The sequence below is a fragment of the Kryptolebias marmoratus genome, linkage group LG14, assembly GCF_001649575.2.
Source record: "Kryptolebias marmoratus isolate JLee-2015 linkage group LG14, ASM164957v2, whole genome shotgun sequence".
Lineage (NCBI taxonomy): Eukaryota > Metazoa > Chordata > Actinopteri > Cyprinodontiformes > Rivulidae > Kryptolebias > Kryptolebias marmoratus.
Window position 1 is genome coordinate 8277397 of NC_051443.1, and position 27034 is coordinate 8304430.

Below are 27034 nucleotides of genomic sequence, written 5' to 3' on the forward strand. Positions count from 1 at the left end.
GGTCATCCTGCTGTCGGTAGCCTCTTGCCGGCTCTTCTCTGGGCTAGTTTGGCAGCTGCTGGGCACCCATGCGTACGCCATGAGCGTGTGCTGACAGGGCATGCTGGCTATTTTAATGTGGGAGGCCTCTGCAGACATGATATTCCTGGATCAGGAGTCAGCTGTGCCATGAGGACCACATTGCCCGTGGCCAGAGTTGTACAGGAGTCTGATTGTGCTGAGCTCGGCTCACAAACACAAGATTGTTCCTGCTGAAGTTCACTAAGCTGTGGGCAGACAGGTACTGCATGGGCACCCATAAGAAGTCTTGTGTTTCAGCTCCACAAGGAGGTCAAACTGCTCCCTGAATATAAGTGACAAATTAGTTCCCCTAATTGTTGTTATTCCTTTCTAAAGGATTACACATACAGCGAGTTATGCTGTAGCTTAGAGCCCTGTTTTTCAAGGCAAGGTCAAAGTGTCAGGAGACACCTGGTTCTAAGCACTTGGTTTTAAAAAAAAGGCTTTTTAAAATGTTTAAAACTTTGGTATTAAGCTTTGGAGTCAACCCTGTCTGACTTTTAGCAAAATAGCTCATGAACCACTGGACAGAAAGTAATCACTGGATGTACAATTACAGCTAATCAACATTAGCAGAAACAAGAATGGCTATAATTCAGTGTGTTTTACAGATACTGAGCTTAATTTCGTGTAGTAACAGCTGGGATTCGGGCCCAACACACACATTTCCAACACTTTAGTTAGAGTCCATGTCCTAATGAGAGCAAAAACCTGAGTGACGCATTGAAAGAGAACAAATCCACCACTTTCTGCTGCTCTGACTAAAATAACATTCAGTATGAGGATATAAAAAGACCCGGGTTTTCGCAGCGCTGGATGGCGGGAATGGATTTGTATGAGTCTAAGCTGAACTATGTACCAGCACAGTGACTCACAGTGACTTACTTGAGCTTTTAGTGCTGTTGTTCCAGTACTTTCCAAGGTCTAATATACGTATGTACAGTAAGTCTAAAATATTGTTAGTAAAGTGTTAGTCATTAGATAAAAAAGGTAATAATAGTAATAGGCACAAACTTTTCTCAAAAGCAGAATATTTTTTCAAGAATGCTATTTTAACTGTGGGGCTAGGCTACATGATGGTGAAGCGGGTTAGAAATGTTGCCTCGCAGAAATAAGGTTGCGAGTTTGACTCCCCTTTCCGCCTGTCTGCGTGGTGTTTGCATGTTCTCCACGTGCATCGGGGGGTCGGCTTCTTCCCACAGACCAAAAATGTGCATGTTAGGTTAACTGCTGACTCTATTGTCACTTGGTGCGACTGTGAATACTTGTCTGTCCCATTTGTCTCTGTGTGTCCCTGTGATGGACTGGCGACCTGTCCAGCCCCCCACCCCACCGCCTCTCGTCCATTGACTGCTGGGGTTTGTCACCAGCTCCCTGAGATCCAGAACTGGATTGTTCAAGATGGCCACCACAGCTACGTGACCTTAGAAAACACAAAAATGACTATAACTAAGCCAGTTTTCCAAATTTTTAAAATATTTGTTTGTGTTAGTAGTTGAGAGTCATTTACAGCACATACCCTGAGCAACATCTTAGCTTCAAACTTTGCCATCATTTTGGAGTCATCGCTGTCTTCGTAAATGATCCGACATTTTTTATGTTTCTGGAGTGTTTTGTGTGGGCAATATGACAAGTAAAAAAAGACCTTTATCTTCCAGTTTTGAAGGGAATATGTTGAGCTTAAATAGAACTTTATTTCTTTATTTCTAAAGTCTACAGGAGCTTGGGTGTTCACTCTTTGCATTGAGGGGGGATTTGAGAGGAAACTATGTTCCAAAGCAGCAAAAGACATGCTGGGTGAAAAGACAAAAAAAAAAAAAACACTACGTTTTGATGCATAACTTGAATATGTGCCAAAAAAAGAGTTGCAGGAGTAAAAAGAGTTTGTTTGCAAAAACGTAGAAAGTTTTAGACAACTCAAAAGTTAGAAAACCTCAACTTTCAGGGGGAAAATCTGTAAAAAAACATCAAACGCAAACCGTGTTTGTGTAAAAATCCTTAAAGATATCAAAATTGCAGTCCAACTTTCTGCGACCCGTTTAAACTCTGACTGATGTTTCTACTGTGAAGTCTATCTGAGCGTAATATGCATATGCTTTGGCACCCTTAAATAGTTATAAACAAAATAGAGAACGTTTTTTCACCATTCCTAAATACAGTATGTATATCAATACCTAATTTTTTGTTTTTTCAGGAAATAAAATCGTCAAATAAGTTTATTAAATCTTAACAGAGCCACGTTTATTTTTCCTCCAATCATATTTTAACTCCGGTAATTTGTAGACTTCCAAGCAAGTCCGCTCCATGTCCCCGATGACCTGTGCGAGCGCGCACACGTCTGTGAGTGATGTAATACCTCAGCAGGCACCCGGCCAGACCAAGCCAGGATTATACCACATGCTCCCAGCAGTCTGTTACTATCACGCAACACTCATTCACATCCAGCCACACTCACTTTTAGAAGTCTGGGTGTTTCCTGCTCTAACGCAGCTCTGGTTGAAACATTTAAACTGATTTCCTCAAAGCTTCAATAACAGAGATTTGATGAATGGAAACTTTCCGGTTGACCTCTTCTTGTTGCTGTGAGTCCCTCCAACCCAAAAAGTAGTAGTATGGGATTACACAGGATTATCTTACATTTTTCTTTTTTTTTTTAATTCATCATCTTTTAGTCCCCAGCCTGCTACCTTAAACAAAAAGGACAATAATGTTTTTTTCTGTAAGATGGCCACCACAGTCAGGATGAACCTAGCAGACACAACAAATTGCTCTGACTCAGTCAGTTTTACAGATATTGGGCTACAATTTGGTGTGGTTGTGGCTGAGATATATTCCAAGCACTACAGATTGCACAATTGTATTGCCTTTAACTTTTGGAATCAACCCTGTTTGTCTGTTAGCAAAATAAACCACTGCATAGATTTTAATGAAACTTTCAGAAAGTAATCATTGGATGTAAATCTACAAACCAACCCAGTTCATGGTGGTTGTCACAGCTAACTGACCTTAGCAAACGATAGAATGATAGTATTTATCTTTGCCGCCTTGTAAATCAAAGCATGAACGTTGTAGGTGAACATCCGAAGAATGCAAAGCTGATCACTATGAAGCTGCGCGAAACAGAACGCTGCAGACTCAACTCAAAATGTGCAGTAGGCTCATCGCTATCACTGACATTGTTTCCAGACATTGTGACACGTATTGTGTTTACAAAGCATTATAGTGTATAAATGTGCATGTAGACACCTACTGTACTCTCAAATTAAAGCCCTAGCATTCTTTTCACACTGGAGTTTCCGATGAAAATATCACATGATACGAAATCACAGAGTTCAAGCCTTTTTGGTCAAACCTAATTTATGCTGTTAGGCATAATGTCATGCAATACTGTGTTGAGGATAAATCTCAGCAACTACCAGATCAAATTTTAGCTCAGTATCTGTAAAAATATTGAGACATTTTTGTGTTTTCTAAGGTCGATTGTCTGTGGCTGCCATCTTGAATTGGGCAGACTGAAAAAGTTCATTCGTTATAGACGTACACCCAACAAATACCGTGAGGTGTTCTGCTGACACGGCAGAGAAATGAACACACACAGACAGACAAGAGCAAAAACATTATGACCCTATCATCTCCGGGCGACAATAACAATAAATGTGAGCAGAACCCAGTTAACACCGAGAGGAGGAGGAGGAGGAGGAGGCACAGCTGAAAACCTGAGGGAAATGTTGCAGGTGGCAGAATGAGGGTGACGGCAAAGATCGGCTCATTAAAGTGGGGTGAGTAAAAAGAAAGAAGGGGCAGAATGGAGGTACACCAGGGGAACCACTACTGTAGGAACCACAGTAAGAAGCCATCCTCCATTACAGACAGGAAGCATGATACTGCTGTGAAGCCAGGCTGCTGAGGCTATATTTAGCTCCTGTTGCCATGTGCTGAGAATGTGCATGGCAGAGGGATGGACACACATACACACACACACACGCTCAGTCGTAACCCTGGACAATAGGTTCACTACTGGTCATGCAGTCCTGCTTATGTGTGTGGGTGCGTCTATTACCGAAATTTCTCTTCAAGCACTGCCCAAATTTACTGAATTAAAACACTAAGAAAATAATAATTAAATGTACAACTACAACTTGTTAAGTATTTCAAAATGGCCGCCACAGCCAGCTGATCTTAAAAACGTAAACTCGTTTAAACTTAAAGCATCACAAAAATTGTCTATAACTCCGACAGCTTTACACACATTGACCTTGACCTAAACTTTGGTGTGGCCGTAGCTGAGACTGATCCCCAACACATACGCTGGTCGTTAACAGATCGCACGCCATCTTTGTTTAAAATGCTGCCGTCTACTGTTGGAATTAGGTTGCTCGTTTCAATAGCACAACACAAAGCCTAAAACATAAAAAGCTAAGAGAGGCACACAATGAAACAACATAATTAGAATTAAATGTCAGATGGAAACAAACTCAAATGTGAGTGAATAAAAATGTAAAGAAATTGCCTTAATTTTAATTCAGTTTGAGCAGAAAAGAAATCCGTGCAGATTCCGAATCTTCTTTCTGCTTTGATCAAATTTGCCTTCTGTCCACTGTTTTGCTTCCTTAGAGGAAAATGCACGTTGCTGTATAATCTGCTTTCCATATCCGTGTAAATGTAGAGCAGCATCTCTCCTATTGGAGTGCTGTGAGTTGAGAAACAGCCTGAGGTGTCACCATGCAGACCCTCGGAAGCTGTACCAATGAGGGGAAGTCACCTTCCTCCCAATTACCTCTGATTGGCTCAGATTCTTTAAGTCCTCTATTGTAAAGCGTTAGGACAGATTGACATTTCATTTGCCAAGAGCTGAAATTGAGATTACAGACTGTCACGCGTGTGCGTGCATGTGAGAGAGTGTTTTAGAACTATAATTACAGCACAGCTTCATATTCACCAAACCATACTGTAGAAGTAAACTGCGCGACTCAGAGGGTTGAGCTGGTTGAGATTAAAACATATGTGACCTGTGCTGCAAAATGAGGCAACGGTGTAAAATAGGTGAAAATATAGATCTTTCTAATTGAAATTTGCGTAAAAATTAGTCCATAAAGACACCACCTAGCAATCCCAGTAACTAAAATATCTTACAATCCCTCTAATCTCCCTTTAAATCAAAGTTTTCCAACAAATATGTCTACAGAAATAAATCTTTGCCCCAAAACCTTTATAATTTCTTCTAAAGTGGCTGGAAATCCCTTCATATAAATGTCTGGCATCTCTGTTTAGGCATTTCCCTTTTAAATATACGTCTGGAATTCCCAGTGGCATCACTCCAGACCAATAAATTAAGCTTTCAAAGTGGCACTTGTAAACGAAACTAGTTTGTTGCCAGGCCAGCGGATAAATCACCGAGTTCCAACAAACTACGTATCATTTTGAAGCTTTTGTAATTGAAAATAACAATAACCCAGTAAGGAAAAATTCCTCATTGTGACTCATTTTGTCAGCTCGGGTCACATTTATCCACCTGCTGCCAAAGACAAAGACAGCAGTAATGTTTTTGCTCGTTCCTGTGTTTGATTGTCTGTACCGTTGGCGGAATAGCTCATAAATCACTGAGCAGATTTTCATGAAACGGTCAGAAAGTAATCATTGGTGTAAGGACACTCAGAGGGGACCCGGAAAATCAACCACACACAGGAGTGTACAAAAGGGAAAAACTTTATTTTTCAGAAACTGGTTTCTGCTCCGGGAGAGGACATCAAACACAGCACTGTAGAGCCGTGGACGGGTGGAGCAGAGGGACAGAGGGTCTGAGGACAGGGTGATGCAGGAAACCACTGGAACAGGCTTCAGTAGAAGCAATGAAGATCTCCACGAGGAGATCCCAAACGCAACACCCAGAGACTAGTCGATGATAAGGCAGAGGTCATACACAGGAGGTCAGAGAGAGCAAACTTAGCTTAGAGGGGTAGGCGGCAATCCGTGGTCGTGAGGCAGAGCTTGGGTCAGGGTCCTGAAATCCAGAATAGAAGGGATCCGTGAAGGGCTTGGCAGGAGGGGTAAATCCGTGGACAGAAAGGGGTCGTAGAACACTGAAGGCTTGGAAGGAAAACGCTGGATCTCTACTGGCTCGTGGCTGTCGATAATCTGGCAAGGAGGCAGAGACTGAGGGGTGTTTAAGTAGGGCAAGGCCCAGGTGGAACAGATAAGTAATCAGGCATGGCAGGTGAGCAGAATGAGTGCTAAACACAGCATGGACAGGACATGAATCATAACAATTGGATGCACATCTACAAGTGCTTTTGCAGTCAAATCGATTCAAGATGGCTGCCACAATAAAGCGACCTTAGTGTACACAAAAAATGTCTTTAACTCAGTCAGTTTTACACATATTGAGCTAAAACTGATCCTTAACCTATACTCTGAGCCAGTGTTTGAATTATACCATGGCAACCGGGGGGGGTCAGCTCTTTCTTTAGGGTATGAACATAATTCTATACACTGTAGATGTATATGCAAATCACTAATCACTAATCACAAGTCTGCATTTTGAGTACACATGCACTTCTATCAGAAATAAGCAGTACTGATGCGGACATCCATCTTAACAAGGATAAATGCTAGTCAAAAATAAAATAGTCCTTTTATTGTAAAGGACTATTGTGTATTAGTTCAAGATATTATATTTTAGTTCAACGTATGGTCAGGATGAAGACTTACTGAGTCACACAAATGCTTTCCTTGGTTTGCTGTTGATTATATATACATGGGGGGAACCAACCAGTGTTTAAAAAAACAACAGCTAACCTATAGTGTTTGTGTGTTAACACTAGTTCTCTAATGTTTGATAGGGAAACACTAGCAGAAACTCACTAACTTCTAAACGTTTGAAAATGGTTGAAGGGTTACCATTAACTCTTTGGCACTCCACACAACCATAGTCAGAAACTCTGGATTAAAAAACAACTATAAGTCGGTGGAATTTTCAGAAATTGAGCTAAATTTTGGTGTGGTAGTAGCCGAGAGTCATTCACAACACATACTCCAAGCGCTAACAGATCATGAGAGATGTTGCACATGATTGCACATAATGTGCTTTTGAAAGTTTAATCAAAATGGCTACAATTGTATTTTTTCTCAACATAAGATGATCTTAGTTTAAAAATCTAGCTGAAAGGTGCCTGGTGATGTGCATTCCTTCAATGTTAGGCCTTAGATGTATTTAATTATTGCAACCTGTCCTTATCTTGTGCTTCCTTTTATTCTGTACTCATATGTAAAATTGTTTCTCATTTGCTGGTACTGAAACGCCCTCATGACTGTGTTTTTCTGTATCTATGCCGCCATCTTGACCAGAACTCCCTGCAAAACGAGGTTCTGTATCTCAATGAGATATTTCTGCTTTAAAAAAAGAACAAAATAATAAACGCATGAATTATTTTTCTGCGATGCTAAAGACTTACCAACAACAACAACAACAACAAGAAAACACATTTTATATATATATATACATATTATAAATGTTTACGGTCAGTTCAACAGAACTTTAAAGACTAAAAAATAAGAAGAGGTTTAAATTCTTTTATTTCAGAAAAGAGCTGCACAACAATAAGAGGCCATAAAAATACATTTATACTTCAATTTTTAGGAATATCCTCATACATGTTTCTCTACCAGATAATAAAGGCGCTAAAAACTACAAGCATCTTTTTAAGAAGTGAATTAAAATCGGGTAAATATTTCAACAGCTCTTCCACTTTCACATTTACAGAAAATGATCAGATGACTGCTCCATCTAGTGGTACTGCAGCTAATTTTTGAATATAAGTGCAGACCGTGGGGCACTCAGCACGAGTGGTTGGCTGTGACTCTGAAGCAGCAGGTAGATTCATCATCAGCCTTGCACATGTCCACCGACTGGTCCCGCTCATCAGAGGAGGTGCTGATGAACCAGCCGGGGCACTTCAGGGACTCGAACGAGGTCAGAGACATCCCTTTGGTTCTCTTGATGAAAAGGAAGCGATCCATGTTTTCAGTCTTGCAAATCTCTCTTAAATTCTCCACACTGCATTTCTGATAGAGACAAAAAGAACCAACATGCGGTTACTCTTCACACTTTTCAGGTCTGGAAAAAGTTTGGTTTGTTGGACGTTAAATTATCTGATCACAAAGGTACATTTGGGCAGAAAAATCTTTGGATCGAGTCAGTGGACAAGCTCGGACATCCTGAAAATAAATAAACAAAGATGCCCAAAACAATACCATAGATTAAATTTTTAATAAGGCAGAGAATACATCTTAAAAATGTGACCTTACTTAAAGCACAACACTTTTATGTTGTACAAAAACAAAAGTCAAAATGATAATCAAGTCATACTTGACAAAATGTGTTCTTAATAAAGAATGAAAGAAAAAGAACTTCACTATAAAACTTTACTAGAACATTACAGCATAAACATGTTTCTTTTAAGAAACTATGATAATTACAGCCATGTGAAGTGCCACTCACAATCAGTTCTGGGGATTTCTGTATCAGGATATTATAAGAAAATAATCTGGTCTTTACCAGGTTCTAAATTGTACAAAAACACACAATAGATTCCATCATGTCATTGTCAAACACAAATTAAAACAAAATGGAAAAGTTAAAAATAACCCAAGTCCAGCTCATAAATCAGCAGCTTGTAGAACCTCCTTTAGCAGCAGTAGGTCTCAGTAGTTGTTTTCTGTATGACTTCATCAGTCTCTCCATGGTTGTGGAAGAATTTTTGCCCACTATGAAGTATGCGGTGTTTGTGTTGATATGCTGTAGTTTTCACCTAACATGCTGCTGTCCATTATGGCCAAAATCTCTACTTTGCGCTCATCTGTCCTGAGGACACTGTCCCAGACATCCTGTGGTTCTGTCAGATAGTGACACGTTCTACTTAGAGAGAAGACACTTTCTATTGGCAGTCCTTCCAAACAAACAATACTTGTTTAGTCCTTTTGTGATTGTACTTGGAAAGCATTAAAGACACCTGCTAACTGAGACCTGCAGAGATTAAGAGGAAATTCTTGTAGTTGTTTGTGTTTAATTTCTCGGAGCACTGCACTGTCTGACCTTAAAGTGAATATGCAGGGTCGTCCACTCCTGGGAAGATTGGCAGCTGTCTTTAATGCTTTCCATGTACAAATTGTTAGGATTTGGGTTTTTGTATTAGGTTTTTTGTCTACGTGTTTCAGTTTGAGTTTATTGTTTTTTTTATTTTAGTTATCTTGTTTGGTTTTTGTTCTTTGTGTCTCATCCATCGTTCACTTCTCCTCAGTCTGCCCCTGATTGTCTGCCACGCCCATCTCCACCTGTCAGAAATATTACTCACCTGTGGCCACTTCACCTCATTATCATCAGTGTTTAAAACCCGGTCACTTTCTCCACTACCCTGCTGGTTCATTGCTCTTGGTTCCCTGCTCATGTAGTTTCATGTTCTTTACCTTGTCGCTCCGTTAGTTTATGTTTTGTATTTAGTTTGTTTTTGCTGCCACGTCAGCCTTTTATTTTTGTGTTAATAAATTAGTTTTCTTGAGATGAGTCTGCACTCCAGGTTCGCCTCATAACAGAAATATAATTTTTCTCTGTAAAATGATGGATTCCAAATATTAAATAATTGATGGGCAGCAACAGTTGCTCCTCTGAGGTCATTGCTGATGTCTTTCCAACTTGGCATTGTGTTAACACACACCTGTACGCTACTGGCTTATTTTCTAAGGCTAAACATCAACATTTTCAGATTAAATCGTTAAAATTGGGTGTACAAATGTACATGTATATATATTATATACACATAAGAATGCGAGATAAAAATAATCTGATGAAGTATACAGTCTGTGTCTGTCTAGTAAAGCTATTTAACATCTTTTGGAGCGAAGACATTTTGACTTTGTGTTGTGTAGTTTTGGGTTTACCTCCAATTCCAGCACAGCTTTATCCCCAGACATAGAGCAAGACATGTGCAGGTCTTCACCAATGGACAGGAGAACAGTCAAGCCATTCACATCAAAGTTGTTGGTTGCGCTGTATCTGGACATTTCAAATTTCACTGAGGGGGGAAAAAAAGAGGGAAACAGAACAGGATTCATGGTTACTTCATTATCCCCAGGAGGCGACTAGGTTTACAGCCGGCTGTAGGGCATAAAAACAAATGAAACACGTTTACAGTTACATATTAGCATCTAAAAGGCAGACGGAAGCAAATTAAACTCTTTGCTCAATGGATGACTTAATTTACCCAAGATGGATCTGTCTTCTTCCTATTTTATCTGATATCTCATATATAATTCTCCTTCGTGAATACTGGTTGCCAGTTTGCTCAAAATAATGACGTTTTTGTTTTATTTCTACCTTTGCGATGCTGACACCCTGCTTTCAGACTGATGGCCTGTAGCTTCTGCTCGCCTGAGTTCAGTGTGAGATCTTTGTGCAAGATGTCACTCAGCGTGAACTGCCTCACGCTGTCGGCGCGGAGGAAGATGGCTTTCTTCTCTCCCATGGAGTCCCTTCTATATGTCTTGACACCAGTTTCTGTGGAGGGGATGAGTAAAAGGTAGCAAATGCTTTCAGAAGAGGAGAGACATGGAACTTGTAAGCCTACTTTATGATTGGATAAACAAAGAACTGTCTTCCAAAGAGCTGGTATTTGTGGGGTAAAAGGTTCTTGTTACAAGCAAACAAGTTTAGATCTGGTGTGTACCACACTAAACATGGAGCACAGAAAGCTTAAGGCAGAGTTGTCTCAGGAGCTCAGAAAGAAAACTATTAAACAGCACAAAAAAGGTAAAGACTATAAGACCGTCTCCAAGCAGCTGGATGTTCCTGTAACTACAGCTGCACAGATTATTCAGAAGTGAAGTGAAGTGAAGTTTATATAGCACTTTTCCGCAACAAGGCAATTCAAAGTGCTTTACAACACAGAAACAACAATCAGGTACAGAATCAAATACAGGAAACATCATAGTGGAACGACAGAGATGACTCAGAAATAGCGGAAAGTGTGTGTGTGTGTTTGTAGAGAGGGTGGAAGACGATGTGGTGTATGTTGTATGTGTGTGTGTGGCCATGTATTTGATACATTGTGGGGACAATTTTCCTAACATATAGTACCTTGTGGGGACCAAAGCCTGGTCCCCACAAGGAGAAATTATGTCTTTGGGTTAGGGGTTAGGGGTTAGGTTTAGGACTAAGGTGTGAATTGAGTTTAGGTTTGGTTTAGGGTTAGGTATGTACTGGTAATGGTTAGGGTTAGGGTAAGGGTCAGGGTTAGGCTGTAGTTAGGGTGCAGAAATGAATGGAAGTCAATGGAAAGTCCCTGCAAAGATAGAGAGACATAACATGCGTGTGTGTGTGTGTTTGCAGATAAGACCGTCTTTCTGGCAACAAGTCACATCCCAGAATGAAACATACAAAGAAACACTGTACCTACAGTAAAACACGGGGAAGAAAAATTCATGTGTGAAGACCAGACGGTTCTGACACTTTCAGTCCAATAATTCTTTCCAATACGATTTATACTTTTCACACAGTGACAGTTTGTTTGAGGCTTAATGCCGAGCCCGCGTTTCTGTCTGCCACTGGCAGCAGCTTTAACATTTCTGTTGATCTTAGATCTCGTTACACTTCGGGGCTTTATAAAAAGTTCATTTGTGTTAGATCTGTGGGCAATATCTCCAATGGGTTCCTTTAAAATGCCTTCAGAAATTTTCTAGTTTTTATGTCCTTTTTTGCTTTGTGGTCATGTGAATTAGTATATATTAGTATAGTATATAGTAAAGACAGACTATTGTATTTTTTACTTGTGTAGAACAGGTCTGTCACTGAGACTAACTTATATAAATAAAGGATTGAAATAAAAATTAAGGTGCCCTTTAGAGCCATCTGGAAACCTCAGCTTTAGTTACTGCAGTTATCTGTCTTATATGATTGGTTTGATAAAGCATGCGTCTCTTACATTGTTCAGCAACAGATGTGATATTGGTTAACCACAAGAGTGAGTTAAAAGTAAGGCATCAACCCTTACTTTCAATTTCCAGGATATCACAAAGCACAAATGTAACGCAAAAAATACATGGAAAGCAATAGCTGAACCAGACGCAGGACAAATATCATACTCAAACATTTAAACAGCATCATTTAAAGCTCTTTGAAATGCAGGTCAAGATCAATACCAGATTTATGTCACTGAAGAACAAATCATTTAACTTGATTAAATGGGAAGTGAAACATGTTGCCCTACAGTCTAGACCAGTTCCTTTTTCAGGATGCCCCACCATGTTGTATCCTGACAAAAGAACGGGTCCAGTCAACACGTCGTCATGTACAGTAAACCTAGAAAAAAAAGAAAAGAACGGCTTACCACGTTTTCTTCAACTTATCAGTCACTTGCTTGAAGCAGATCTGAGTCGCACATCATGCAGATAGGGAGGACATCATTTTGATTAAATACCAGCAATGAAATCAGTACAATGGTTTTCTTTCACACAGATTTTGCTGTTTTCAAGTTGACCGTCACCTCTGCGGAGCTGTGAATTTCTGTCAGAGCATCTGGTTATAAACAGCACGTCTCACTTCCTTCATGAAAGTACATTGTGTTACCCACAGGTTTTTCATTTGACCAATAAAAAAACACCAGTCAGGGAAAAAATAAATAAAAAGGGTTGCTGTGAATGTTAAGATCATTTACACATCATCATGGAATCATTTATGTAATATGTATAAAACAAAGATAGCCTTGTTTGACTTGTAAAGATGAACCATCAACAAGCTTCTGGTAGAGTTCTGCCTGAATATTTGACCACTCTTCTATGTAGATTTGATAGAGTTCATTTGAACCGGCTGGTTTGAATCTGTGCCAAATTTTAGATTACAAAATTTCCATAGTACTGAAGTTGGGGTTTTGGGAAAACCATTCCAGGAGTGTAATATTTGCCTGTTTTTTTCCATTCAGAAACCAGTTTTGATGTGAGTTCGGCATGTTCTGTTGGATCACTGAATTATGTCCAGGTTTCATCAGTCAAGCTGTTGATTTGAGGTGGAGTTGAAGAATTTTAAATTATTCCATCCACTTTGTGCAACGCACCAGCAACAAGTGTTCTTAAGTTTGAAAGCCTCACATTGACTCCTCTGAATATACGTCTTCTTACTGCAGCCAAACAACTCGAAGGCATTCAGCTTCTCCATTGAGCTTGAAGGTGTCACCTTTGGAGGCGGGGCTTCTTTGTAGGTCGTGACACTCTTAGTCAGTCCATTGCGATGTGAAACTGGCGTCTCTGTGGACGGTCACATTGGTATTCTGGTTTGTGGTTCATGACAGGCTTGAGCCTTGGTGTTTCTGGGGTTCTTCCTGAAAATCATAACCAGTTCCCTTTCACGTGATGGTGACACATGAGTCTTTTTTTGTTGTGTTCTCATGCAGGAAACACCTGTCAGGTTTTGAAGAGAGTTGGACCCAAGAATGCAGACCAAAGACAGGGAGCTTGAGTAAAACTTTTTTTTAATTTAACAATAATCAAAACAAAAAGCTGGCATGGCAGCAAATACAAGAGTGTACAAAGAAATTTAAAGACCCGGCGGGAAAATCCAAAGCACCTCATGGCAGACTGCAGGTGAGAGAAGCATAGGAGATTATGATTATGATGAGGTGATTAGAGACAGTTGGCTTGATAACAACATTGAACAGGTGTAAATGGGAGGGGCAGGACTGACAACTGAAGGAAACACTGAGAAAACAAAACAAAAAATAAATAAATCAAAAAGTAACACAAGAATTAGCAACTAAATCCACAATAACACTTCAAATAAAACAACCAAAAAAAAAACAAAAAACCCATAACTATCAAACACAAAGAACCCAGGATAAGGCAACACCTGAGGAGTGACCCAAAAATGGATGTTCGAATGGGTTCCATTGAATCTGATAAAACTTTAGCACTTCAACAAGATAAATGGTGTAAATGTCCAAATCCAGGTGAAACCGGAGAAGACTTACTAAACAACAACAACAACAAAAGAAAAAAGAGTAACTCTGAATTAAAAAAGGAAAAACAAGCTTAAAAAAATATCCCTTATGTGGGCTTAAAAAGTTTCATTTGTATAAGATTTTAGCTTTTTTATTCTTATTAAATTATTCAGTTTTTAAATATATGATTATATATTACTTTTTTAATTTAGAGCATGGAGTGATGAACATAATTTAGAAGGGTTTAAATGAAATATTTTTAGCTGAGAACTTTTACAGGATGGGATTTTGAGTGAGGGACTTTTTACAGCATGATATTTACGCTTTTACTAAGGAACAAGGATGGGAAGTATGATTTTTGTTTTCCTCCTGAGACGAGCTGGAAGGTGGGAAAGAAGCAACAAGTAGTACGTTCTTATGACCTTTTATGACATCGAGTTCAACCTGATTGCATCCTGTTTGAGGTTGGAGGTGACTACTGAGATGATTCAGAAGCGTGACCCCCACCCCCTACCCCCGCTCCGAAAATCTGTGCTAAAATACGTCCCTTTTATCATTCCAACAATCAGCAGTGTTAGTGGGGAATTTCCACAAAATGTTGCCAGAAACACAAAATTACACAAGTTTTTTTTTTTTTTTTTTTAAAGTAGCCTTGAAGTGGCCCTTCAAAAAAAATTAAAAACTAACCCGAAAAACTTGTTTTACATTTGTAAGTGATCATCTACATCGTTACTTTTACTAGATGGCAGGGGTGAAACACTCAGATAGACTCATTGAGTTGGCCGTGGCAGGAAGTGGTGATGGCCTCGTAGGAAACATGCACAAAACGGAAGACGTTCAAAAAGGTGAGACTCGCTGAGTTGTCTGAATGCGTGAAAACAGCTTGTAAGCGTACGTGTGAGTCACGCATGAAGGCGAAGTGAAAACAGACTATTATTCGGTTCTGTGAACTTGTTACACACAGCCTGTGTGAAGGACTCAGACGGGGAGGAAGATAATTTCCTGGTTTGATCAAATTTAACTGTTTGGCTTTGATACTAAATACCTCTCATCAGCTGCCTATCAGTGAAGCATGGTGGTGGCAGTATCGTGTTGTGGTCATGTTTTTCCGCATCAGGGACTGGGAGACAGATGAAGGTTAAGGGAATGCTGAATCAAGCAAAAACTGAGCTATGAATCAAGTTAATGGTGTAGAATGAGGTGTATACATTTTCCTATTGCTCAGACAATAGATGTGTTCAAATATTACCTAATTCATTGAAGGCTTTGTAAATATATTTTTGAATGGTTGTCAGTGGAGTAAGGTGCAGAATTGGAGCTACGTAAACCTCAAGTGCAGGCTTAAAAGATTACTGGTATGTTCCATTTGTACTCTGAAGTCAATGAGCTTCGGGAATTATGAACCCGAAAGGTTGTGATGTCTGCAGAAAGAGGCTTTTGTCTTTCACTTCTGTCAGTTTGTGTATTATTAAATCAGTTGCACACATACAGTGGTACCAAACTACCTCTGTTAGGAAACATGTTGCAGTGTTTGGACGCATAGAACAAGGAGAAATACATTTGTTATTAGCTTGTACGGTGAGTAAAAGTTAGTCCGCTCCCTGAGGACAAGGAGCACATCCTGCTGGTTTTCTGACTTGTAACGGGAACACGTTGAAGTGAAGTTGGGTGTGACGTCTGTATCAGATCCAAGCTCCAACTTCTGCAGCACGTGGAAAGCAGCATTTTTTAAATTTTTTTTTGTCACAACCAAACCAACAAGCAGGCCGTCACTTACTGATTTACACAGACAAGGACGACGTCCTCCCTCGTGTTTCTGGCTTCCTGTTCACGGCAGGCTCGAACCGCTGACAGTAGCTGGGTGGGTTTCTGAACGTCCTCACCGATTTTCCTTCGACCGAGGATGACACTTCCGTGTCCCATGAGTGCTGTCCAACACATCCTTTTCACGCTGGCAAAGAGAAACTACCAGCTGCAGTCAATCATGACCACTAATGGGAAATTATTAGACCTTAGTTATGTCAAGTTAAGGCATTTTTCTGCAACTTTCTGCTCCAACTAGTAAAAGATTTAAGTGAAGGTTGCATATGCATATATTTGAGCCTGTATGTATCATCTGGACATCCATGGACTGAGAGGGTGCCGACCAAGAAAGAACTTACAGCTTACATTTGACTAGTTATTTTTGGGGTATTTGGTATTGTGTAACCTTTAAATGTAAATGGTAAGCAGTTACCCTCCTGATTACAAGTAAGTTACTGATCAGACTCCTATATGGCCTTTTTACTGCTCTTCTCTCTTGTTTCGTCGGGACAAAACTTTATTTAAAACATGTGGAAGTAAGCATTAAAAGTACTTTTGTTGGTCAGGACAAACCCATGTTGTTCAAATCCATCGAATTATTGTGTAGTGATGGTGATTAGTCCCACACAGAGCCATACTAAGCATCTCGGTTTTTCATCACACTTTCTAGTTTCTGTTCCAGGACGCAAAAGCCAACGTCTTGTTTCCTTACGAGAACAGTTTCGTTCAAAACAGGAACTGAACCACGGAAATCGAATACAGAACCAATCACGGGCTGTACGGAAGTGGACATAGCCACAGTGTCACATTTTTATTAATGAAACATTTAAAGCCTTAAGTTCATTCAGCTGTCATTTTATTTTATTTTTTTAACTGTATAAGATTTTATTGCATGAGGAAAAGAAAATAGAGAATTCTGGAAATGGGATGTAACAAAACCATTTTTCAGCACTTTAAGGCTCATCATTATTGGCTTCTCTTTGAACTGTAACTAAATCCAGATGTTCTACGCAGCAGAACAAATAAATGCGTGTTTGCATTACGCAGCTCTGCGTCGCCTTTCACGCCAGTTTTAAACTAAGATCTTAGGTTGTATTTGTTTTGGTTAAACCTTTAAAATATTGTTAGACGAGCTCAGAGAATGGGCTTTGAATGACTCTCAGCTACGACCACATCAAATTTTAGCTCAATATCTGTAAAATTTACCCAGTTATAACCATTTTTGTGTTTTCTAAAATCACTTGAATGTGGCAGCCATTCTAAATGGGATTGGCTCCAAAGGTTATTCAGTTATAGATATACTTCCAGTGATTATTTCTTTAAATTTTCCTTAAAATCCATCCAGTGGTTCGGGAGACATGTTGCTAACAGACGGAGCTGACTCAAACCGGTCGATGGGAAAAATTTAAACAAAGATTTTGCACAATGTGTAAGTGCTCAGAACATGTGTTTGGGATCGGTCTCAGCTACTACCACGCCAAATTTAAGGTCAATATCTGTAAAATGGACTGAGTTTTATCCATTATTGTGTTTTTTAAGGTCAGTTGGCTGTGGCGGCCATCTTGAATCAGGCTGACTCCAAAAGTTAATCAGCTGAAAATACACATCCAATTATTACTTCTACTAAGTGTCAATAAAATGTGCGCAGCGGTTCAGGAGATGCTTCGATAACAGACACACGAACACGCGTGCATGAGCAAAAACAGTCATTTTGTGTGAGCAGGGGAGAAAAAAAAAACAAAAAACAATGACAACACTTTCAGAATTGAACTGACTTTATTTTCTAAGAAAGTACTTAAATTGGTCAATGCAGCCAAACTCAACAGCATTCTCAAAAAGAACCAAATAAAATACAAATGTAACCTGACTGAACCGCTCAATAACTCCTGTGGTAACAGTGTTGTACCTGAAAAAAAGACCCCACCCCCCCATAAACTACATCATCAAATTATCTTCTATTTATATCTTGATGCTGCCTCCCTGCGTTGCGCCCCTCCATTCGGCTTTAGCACGTCTCTCTACATTCAGTCAGTTTCGAAAAGGACAGAAATTAACGTTTTACAACAAATTTTAACTAGAGAACAGAAAAACATTTTCTCAAAAAACACATATCAGAAACAAACAACAAACAAACCTCTTGATATGTAATAACACTGAATCAACCATGTGGAATAAGATAATACGAGGAGAGGTGGTGCAGCTCTCTACCAACCCGGCTGCTGCTTAAAGGCTCATTTTCTGCGCTTTGACCTTTCGTATCTCCCGATGATTCGGCCTTTTTAGCTCGGCGCAACAAACCTCGACAGCAGGCAGGAAGACTGCAGAGTCGGCGTGACCCGTACAGCCAAAAGACGCACGGGTTTTGGGAAGCGTGGCGGGTTGAGGAAGACGGGGGTCGCGCTTTTAAAAAGGTCAGGTTTGGGTGCTTTAAATGCTTCCTCCTAACTTTGGGACCGTCTGCCTCAACGTCAGAGACGAGGTGAGTAAAACCGATCAGATTAAGTAAATGCGTGGTGTTCATACGTGAGCCTCGGTTTTATTCTGGTACAGAATTTAAACATTCTGATGTGTTCTTCACTGCATTGGTAATCGACGGGGAGGCGTTTCATTTAGCTTTTCCTGCAAACATTTGGCGGGAAAAGGTGGAAAACTCAAATGTTGGCAGGTGCAGACATACTGTTGTAGTGTTAGACGTTCAACGGTTTCATTTATATCGCTCTTTCTCTCACCAAGCCTCCTTCAGATTAACGCATTTTAGCTGGAGCTCTGAACAGTGCTTTTAATTAGGGGTGTTGAACATATTTGATAGAAGTTCAGCTTTTTCCCAGGAGCTTCTAATGCATCACAGCTCTCTCGCCCTCCCAACCTAACATGTAACTGTCGCCCAGTCCCTGCTTTCAATCATCTTCATTTACAACTAATTATAGAAAAGTAATGGGACGATACAGGCAGACATTTTGTTAGCTTTCTTTCTGGAAATGATCTAAAACTGGTCAAAGATTCGCATGAAAAACGCAGAACAACTGGACAACTGTGACAGAACGGTGCAAACATCTGAAGCCATTTGATCCGGCACATTTTTACACAATTTCTCCGAGTTGACACATCCAGGAACGAGTTGTCAAAAAAATCGACGCAAATAATTTGGAACGACGATTAATTAAAACGTAATGTGGGCGTGAGTGTGCTCACTTTAATACAGAACCTCAACATGAGAGGTGGAGGAGCCGCAGACAAAGACCACTCTGAGCGTGAGGGTGAAGACTTTCTGCTGCGTTTGCACCTCCCGCCCACACACGGACACTTCAGGGAGCAAAACGGATATTTAAAGCAATGCTTTCCGAAATGAAGATTTGTTAAAAACTACGTTTAAGTGTTTCCTTGTGTCCTAGAAACACAAAACCTTCCTGAAACAGTGAGATGGCAGTCCGTTTTGTGCATACCGACTTTTACTTTGTGTCTCAGAAACCAAAACAACACCGGAGCCGTTATTACTGCATTTTTTTTTATTTTTTTCAGTTTGCCTCCATTTAACCTGATCCTGTCACCATAAAACATTGATTGTGCTTAAATGACAATATTTAGCCAAACTTAGAGCTTGGACAATCACCTTCATTTGCTCAGTCTTTGTATTTTAATGTCTTTAATATGGACGTTCTCTCCCACTAGTGGCACAGCATGGGTATTTCAACATTTTTGTAAAACTAGTGTGAAGAAAGAAAAGAAATATAAAAAAATATATTCATCTGTTTTAAAAAACATCTGGGGTAACTCAGATTGGGTCTAAAAGTCCTTCAGAAGAAGCGATCAGACTGTCCAATAAGGTCTTCTGATTTAATTTGAACATCAACAACTAAATCAGATAAGTCAAAACTCAGGATTCTTTTCTTTTGGTGACCAGCTTCTGCTTTTAGGACACTGAGACCCTGTCTACAGTGCTCCCAATACCTCCTCTGTTAACATTTGTTTTCCTTTCATGTTGTTTCTCAATAACACTGTAGTAACCATGCTGGGCCACTAGGTGGCGAGAACGTCCACATTAACAACATATCAAAATACAAAGAAATAAAAGACATGCTTATCTTGGCTAAAGAGTCTTTTTTTGGATACTGTTCATGACAGTATCTCTCGGTTATAAACTATTTCAGAACATGACCAAAGCTTAATGTCGACAGGATCCGGGTGAGACATTAAACCAGGAATAGCAGCTATTCCGGTTGCTTGGGCACAAAGTGAGCATGTGCAAAACAGGATGTCACATCCTTGTTTTCTTGCTTCCTGTCCACACAGACTAAACTGAAACTTGGAAAAAAAAAAAAAAAGGAAGGTGTTTGTCCAACCATTAGCTTTCGCTCACTAAAAACTAAAAACTGGAAAGTGGTGTAGACGGGGCCTCAAACGCCGCCTCAGTTCCCGTTTAAATGTCTTGATTTCTTTTACGTACACGGTATTATTGAAGCGTGTTCTGCTCTCGCTGTATAAATGAAAGAACCTAGTCACGTTTGCTTCCTTCAGAGCACATCTGCACAGAACAAGGACCCCCCCCCCCCCCAATCCAACATCTTTCACATTCATATTGAAAATCAATTCGACAAAGGCAAATTGAGCCCATTATTTTCTCTGCCTTTTACACCATCTCTGAGATCCAAATAATAAAAAAAAAATTCAAAGCTTTGCTTATCTTGACCGTTTTCTCCTTGTCACTGATATAACAACATAACTGAAGACTAGCTATTTAGGGGCCATTTCTGATATAATTCACATGTTAACACACATGCAACAATAACTGTCAGCTTACTTAAAATACAGATGAGAATGTCAACATACAGTGAGAGATTGAGGGAACACTGGGCGCCGACGCCAGACAGCGAAATGCTGGGTGCTGGACTTGCAGATATACTGTATACGTTGAAAATAAAAGATGCCATCATGAATACGGAATGTTAACACAAGTTGAAAACACACACAGGACAACACAAGACGGGGTGACGAACAAGGTGCTTTAGAGTTAAAGACTTTTGCCCAAAGTGCTCTCTGAATCCCTCCAGGAAAAAAAATGTTTCACCAGAAGCTCAATCTGATCACATTTGGCTTTCTTTTTTGATCACCAGCTGATGCTGGACTTGGTGTAGTGTTTATACAGACCTGACTCAAGCTCAGGTCTGAGGGTCCCCTAAAGGGCGGGGGCTGTGTTGAAAATTAAGAATCGAACCTGCACCAACTTGCCACACTGAAAACCTCCAGCTAAGCCGCTACAGGCACTGCGAAAAGCAGGAAGTATTAGCGCGCTTGTTGATTTCTTAGTTAGCATTTCACGCTAATCTTTGACCACAACTGGTGGCGATTAGCAAAGAGTACTGTAGTGGGGAGTAATTGTTTCTTGAACTACAAGACTGTGATGATTTTAAGTTCAACTGGGTTATTGTTCACTGGTTGGCAGCAGAATAATGTGCACAGCCAAGAATACACAAAAGGACACTGTGATTTTCAAAAAACAAAAAACTGAAAAAGTGTCCCAATAGCTCCCGAGTCCCGAACACTTAGACTGCAATGGAAAGTTCCTGTTTTCTCTCAATTTTCCCACAGTTTTGAGTTGCCAACTAGTCTTTGAATATCTTCATTAATCGTCACCAGTTGTGGTCAAACGTTGGTGTGAAATATTAACTAAGAAATAAAAAGAAAAAGCTAACATTTCCTGCTTTCCTCGCTGAAAAATACAGAAGAACCGGACAAGAGTCAGCCAACATTTAAAAGGTCAAACTTTTGTCTCGATCATTCTTGTTTCTGAATTTAATTTCTCAGCTGGAACCGCCAGAGCAGCTGATCGGGTTTGAATTTCTAAGAAAAACCACCGATCGACCACAAAGGCACATTTGACCTCGTCGCTTTTGTCACACGAAGACATGAAAGTTGAAACGTGCCTCACGTCTTACAGGGTAGCTTAACACATTCCCCGGTGGACTAATTCAACACAGAAGTCTTTTTAACCAACTTCAAGAGTTTTCTGTTGCTCAAATGGACAGATGCTTTAGTACATGCAGACAAAGACGACACACACACACACACACACACACACACAGGTAGCTTTGGCACGCAGAGAAATTAAAACGTGAAGACTGGCAATGCCACAAAGTTAGTGCAAAGGGCTAAACCTGGAAGAAAGGCACCACCAAAATCAAACTCAACAGACTGGTAAGTGATCCCTCTAGAGTTATTGGCAATTCTAATGGCTGTCATGAACAACTGAAGTAATAACACACGTTTCTGTTGTTGAGTTTCAGTCCACAAAGAAAAGCTTCATTTGGTTTTGGTGAATGTAAGTGAACCCTGATTATATGACGTCAATATGAACCAACTCAAGTTAGGAGTCCAAAGGTCAGTTTGGTGAGAGATGTGTTGGCTTGGGCCACTTTGACTTCAATCTAACAAATGATGGAATTAATTTAGGGCTGTCCAGCTAACGTGACTGGAAAGAAACATACAAAAAAACCCTACCGGGGCTCAAAGCATCTGTTTAGAAACTACCACTTAAACTGAACGATGTCTCAGTTCAGGTGTCTCTGAGCGGACGCAAGTCAATCAAATCCCTTCGAGTGTTACAGTTCCACACGGAGCGACGGAAAAGCAATCAAAACCGTCCAAGTTTGATTTGTTCATTTAAGAAAGACACAGGAACAAATCAAAAAGGCGGGAGCTGCCGCTTCTCCGGACACCAACCGGCCGCTCTGTGGCGGCGGGGTCCAATCCTGGTCCGGGAGGGTGATGGACGTTTCTCTGCTTCAACACACCCGATCAGAAGATCAACCGGCTTCTGTGGAACTCGGAAGACTTCTGAAGAGACGGTTCAACCACTGAATCGGGTTCGTCGGGAGCAGAGAAACAACAGAAACCTGGAGGAAAGTGTTGGAACTCGAGGTCCAGGTTAGGACACCGCTGCTCTATGAGAAGAAAAGCTCACAATCCTGAGAACAGGTCGCCCCGGATCTCCAAATAGTCGAGTATGCTATTCGTGTTGGCATACAGCACGGCCATCTTTTACAGCATTTCAGCAGCTTTTGTCCCCTCTATAAATGTAGCAAAATCCCCCTCCCCTCTATTTAATTGATCGGAATTCTTAGAACAACTGAGGCCTAAATATTAACAAGTTTATCAGGATCAGCCCAAATTAAAGTAGTTTGAACAAAGAGCCAAAAGTGATGTTTTTTTAAACATAAGTCTGTCAAATTCCAGACATTGAACACCAAGCAGTTCTTGTGGCGTTTCCAAACGGTGGACTCTGACTGGTCTTTAATCGAGGGTTCACTCACGTTTCCCAGTGGCGCTGTGAACGTTTGCGCTGCAGCATAAAAATGAAAAGAACTCGGCTCGATGGGTTTTAGTAAAAAAATATAATAAAAATCAAAATAAACTAATCACAGGATCACATTTATTCCAAGAGGTCCACAAACCTTCTCTTGTCAGTCTCTATTTATATTTATACAAAAACATATATACACACGCAGAAAATAGTCACTGAGCTGAAATCAAAGAAAAGGAATGAGGGGGTGGAGATGAGAAGTGTGAGCCTAAAAAAAACAAACAAAAACACTTCGTCTCCAGCGTTCTCCAATAACTACGTTCCAGCCATAGATTATTTATCAGTTAATAACTAGCAAAAAAAAAAGAAAAAGTAAAATCTGTACGTGATGGAATTTTTTTTCTTTTAAATAGGAGGGGCTGACGGAACAGGGGGGGGGGGGCTACCCATGAGCCTCCTCTTCTGTGGAGCTCTCCTGGGCTCTGCTGCCACCTGTGGAACCCGACCAATGAGAGGAGAGCTGGGGTGAGCGAGGGGTGACGCAAGCACACAGGTGAATATAACACACACACACACACACACACACACACACACACACACACACACACTGGGCTAGGAGGAGTTTATGACAGCGAGGAACTAAAAGGGCTGACTGGAGACGGAAAAGACGCCGCGGGAGACCGAGCTGCTCCACACAAAGCAACACGGAGCTTTTCTCTGTGGAGGAGGACGGTTTGTCGCCGCGCCATCTTTTCTGTCTGCTTTGTTCCACTTCAGGTTCTGAGCCCGTCCAGAGGACTGACATATTGGAGGTCATCGACTCGATTTCTCCACGGAGGAGAAGAAACTTAAACAATATTACAGATATTACAGAAATGTGCATGCAGGATATACTTGTGCACACGCAGTTTGGGACACGAGTGTTTGACGCCCTGCTGGTTTTAGCGTTTTGCTCACTTACAAAAGAGGCCAACATGCTCGAGTTTCTAGGTTTGTTTTAGTTGAGAAAGACAGAATATCAACTAAAGACAGAAGAAAAAAAACAACTAGCTAATCTGAGCTCCAACAAACTGAAGAGCGCCACAGAAAGGTTACAGCGTAAACTGCCTCTTTGAAGAACCGGGATCGAAACGAGGAATCGGAATCGTTCAAATTCAAATTCAAATGATGCCCAACCCTACCTTTTATTAAACTGAAAGGATGGTAAAAATTAGACACTTTTCTTTTCTTTGTAGGTGAGCAAACTCACAAAATCAGCAGGAGACCAAAGAATTATTTCCCCTACAGTATATAAGACAGGTTTCTGTCTGCAGTGAGTAACAATAGAGCAAACATTTATTTGTTTATTTATTTGTTTTGTTTATTTGTTTATTTTCAGAATCTCTCCAGTCATCGCTCAGATTCTGTGATTATTAAGTAGCCTGAAAAATGCGAGCTGGCGTCCTCAGATTGATAATCTTCAGCCGAACAGAGTTTCTACTTTGGATGAGGCATAAAATCCCTATTTAAAAACTACTGAATGTTTTGCTTGAAAGCTGCTAATTTATCATTAATTACTAAGGACCTGAAAGGGTCGGTAGAAACAGACGAATGTTCTACTGATCAGATAAAGTGCTCGGGTGGGAAAAAAACCAAAAGAATGAAAACTTAAAAACTTACTGAGAGCAACTGTAAACAGCTGCCAGGCTAAAGTGCTTTCAGTTTGAACAACCGAACGGCTGAAAAAATAATAGCAGTGTGGTTTTTTTTTTTAAACTGCCTAGATTTATGTTACTGCATTAGTTTTAATATCTATAAAAATAATATTTGGTTCTCAAATCGTTCAGGGTTGAGGTGTTAAATATTTCAAACGGAGACAGATCGATCCACTTTTTCTTGGCGTTTCCATCCGACCTCATGATTTGAATTTAAATATCTGACAACACCGACATTTTGAGACCATTTCTTTTAAACATGTATGAAAGAGACTGCGTTAACGTGTTCATGTTAAACTTTAACAGCATTAGTAAAGAGCTGTTTTAGTGGTTTTATTAGATTGTCAATCACTAGTTTATGGCCATAACCTGTGGGAAAGGTGTTTTATAAGACATTTCAATTGAACAGGAACTCATCAATAAACACAATAATGTAAACCTCAGCCGTGCAAACCTTTTAGGCACAAAAAAGCCAACATTTATTGAGTGCATCGTGTTTTTCCGCCGCATTTCTGCAATAAGAGAATAATACTATATGGCAATAAAACATCTGTGATAATATATTTACTCATTTGGGGAAGACAGGATTTAGGTGAGTGAAGAATTGGATTAATCAATCAATTTAAGGCCTTTCAAGGCTTTTTTTTTTCACCCTTTCATAAAGAACCATTTAGGGGATTTCAAAAACACAGTTTCCATGTGAACAGAAGGCTGAAACAATAAAAAAAAACTTCTGGATTTACAAAAACCCCTAAAATACTGGCCGTCCACTCAGGAGTGGTTTGTTTTTCTTTTTTAATTTCAGTTTGCGCCCACAATTTAAACATCGTTTTAGGAACCCCAAAATGGTATTTTTATATATATCAAGTTTAAATAATCTTGAAACGTCACTCATGCATTTTCGTGCGGACAGCAGAAACGCAGCCGTTTAAAAACTACGACGCCATCGCCCCGGCTCTAATCTAATCTACGATCTGAGAACTCTTTTTCTTGTGTTTCCATTTCGCACCCAACCTGCACGCTTCACGCAGACGCTCCGCGCCTTGTTTCCTGTTTCTGGCAGCGTTAAAGCGCCTCATACAGGCCTGGCATGGTTACTACAGCGTGGTGTTTGTGTTTCCGTGTGGATTGGAGACATTTCGAGAAATCCTTCTGTGTTTACAAGTGTTTTTTTTTAGAAACGACAAATAAAACAATCAATTAGAAAAACTTGCGCTTCTGTCTGGAGAAGGCCTCAGTTAGTCAATTAGATGACCGAAAAATCTAAACACCACAACACAATTAAAAGGTAAATTTTTTACTTTAAAAGTGCACATTTTAATTTTTAGCACTAATATTAAGATATAAATCAAATGTAAAAAAGAAAACTTCAGGATCTATAAGATTTTTCAAAAACCTGAAAGCCTTACTTGGAGGGAAGCAAACTGGATGATTTCTTTTAGGACTTTCATAAAACTGCAGAAAGAACTGACCTTTTTTTTAAAAAAAAAAAAAAAAAAGTTCAAGTTATTGACTTCCAAAACCACAAAGAATATATGAATGGAAGTGGAGCAGGATATTCTTGACCTGGGTTCTATTAAGTGTCATTTAAAACGAGAACCTCCAATATACCAGCCAGAGAACACAGTTCATCACCGTCTGTGGACTTTGTTGTTATTCAGCAAACAAAATGGCCAAAACGATTAAAGGACTTTATCTACTGTGGCTGCAGAAGAGCAGGAAAACAGAGGTGATTTAAAGGAAAGGTAAAAACAAGGTTGGAAAAAACAGAATTTAACTACACATCCACACAAACATCCTGACGTGTTTATAGGAGCGGAGGGGGGGGAAAAGATGCCTATTAAGACAATCGCTGAGAAAGTAAACAGTTAAAACAGTCCTGAAGCGAACCGTTATCTTTGTCTGGGAGTGTGTCAGTGTGCTGTATGTTCAGTCGGTGACAGGCTGAATTTGGCTGACGTCATGCAAAAACCAAAAAACCCTAACGGTAGTCGTCAATGGTACCAAAAAAGGAAAAGTTTACAGGAAACTCTGGGCGGGGCCAGAGACAAGAGGAGGCGCACAAGGAGGGAAAAGAAAGAGAAAGAGAAAATTAATTCAGTTCAGTTGAAGGGAAACAGGAAAGCACAATCCTAAAAAAACACAGTAAAAAAAAGGCAATCTGAAACACAAAGAGAAATGTTCGGAGGGCTGGCGAAGGC

At 40.1% G+C, this 27034-nt stretch overlaps 1 protein-coding gene across 3 annotated transcripts in view; it reads right to left on the reverse strand.

The window, feature by feature from the left end:
* Positions 1-7613: 7613 nt before the first annotated feature.
* Positions 7614-27034, reverse strand: part of LOC108245386 (metal transporter CNNM3) — a 32342-nt gene continuing 12921 nt past the window's right edge. The window contains exons 11-13 of one of the 3 annotated variants that reach the window (XM_025009577.2): positions 10430-10609; positions 9994-10127; positions 7614-8121 (exon numbers count right to left, since the gene is read on the reverse strand). In XM_025009577.2, the coding sequence (XP_024865345.1) occupies positions 7894-8121; positions 9994-10127; positions 10430-10609 (542 nt within the window). In that variant the 3' untranslated portion in view covers positions 7614-7893. Of the gene's footprint in view, positions 8122-9993; positions 10128-10429; positions 10610-17599; positions 26865-27034 lie in introns of those variants that run through there. The other 2 variants (XM_017432266.3, XM_017432267.3) reach the window with 2 other exon arrangements.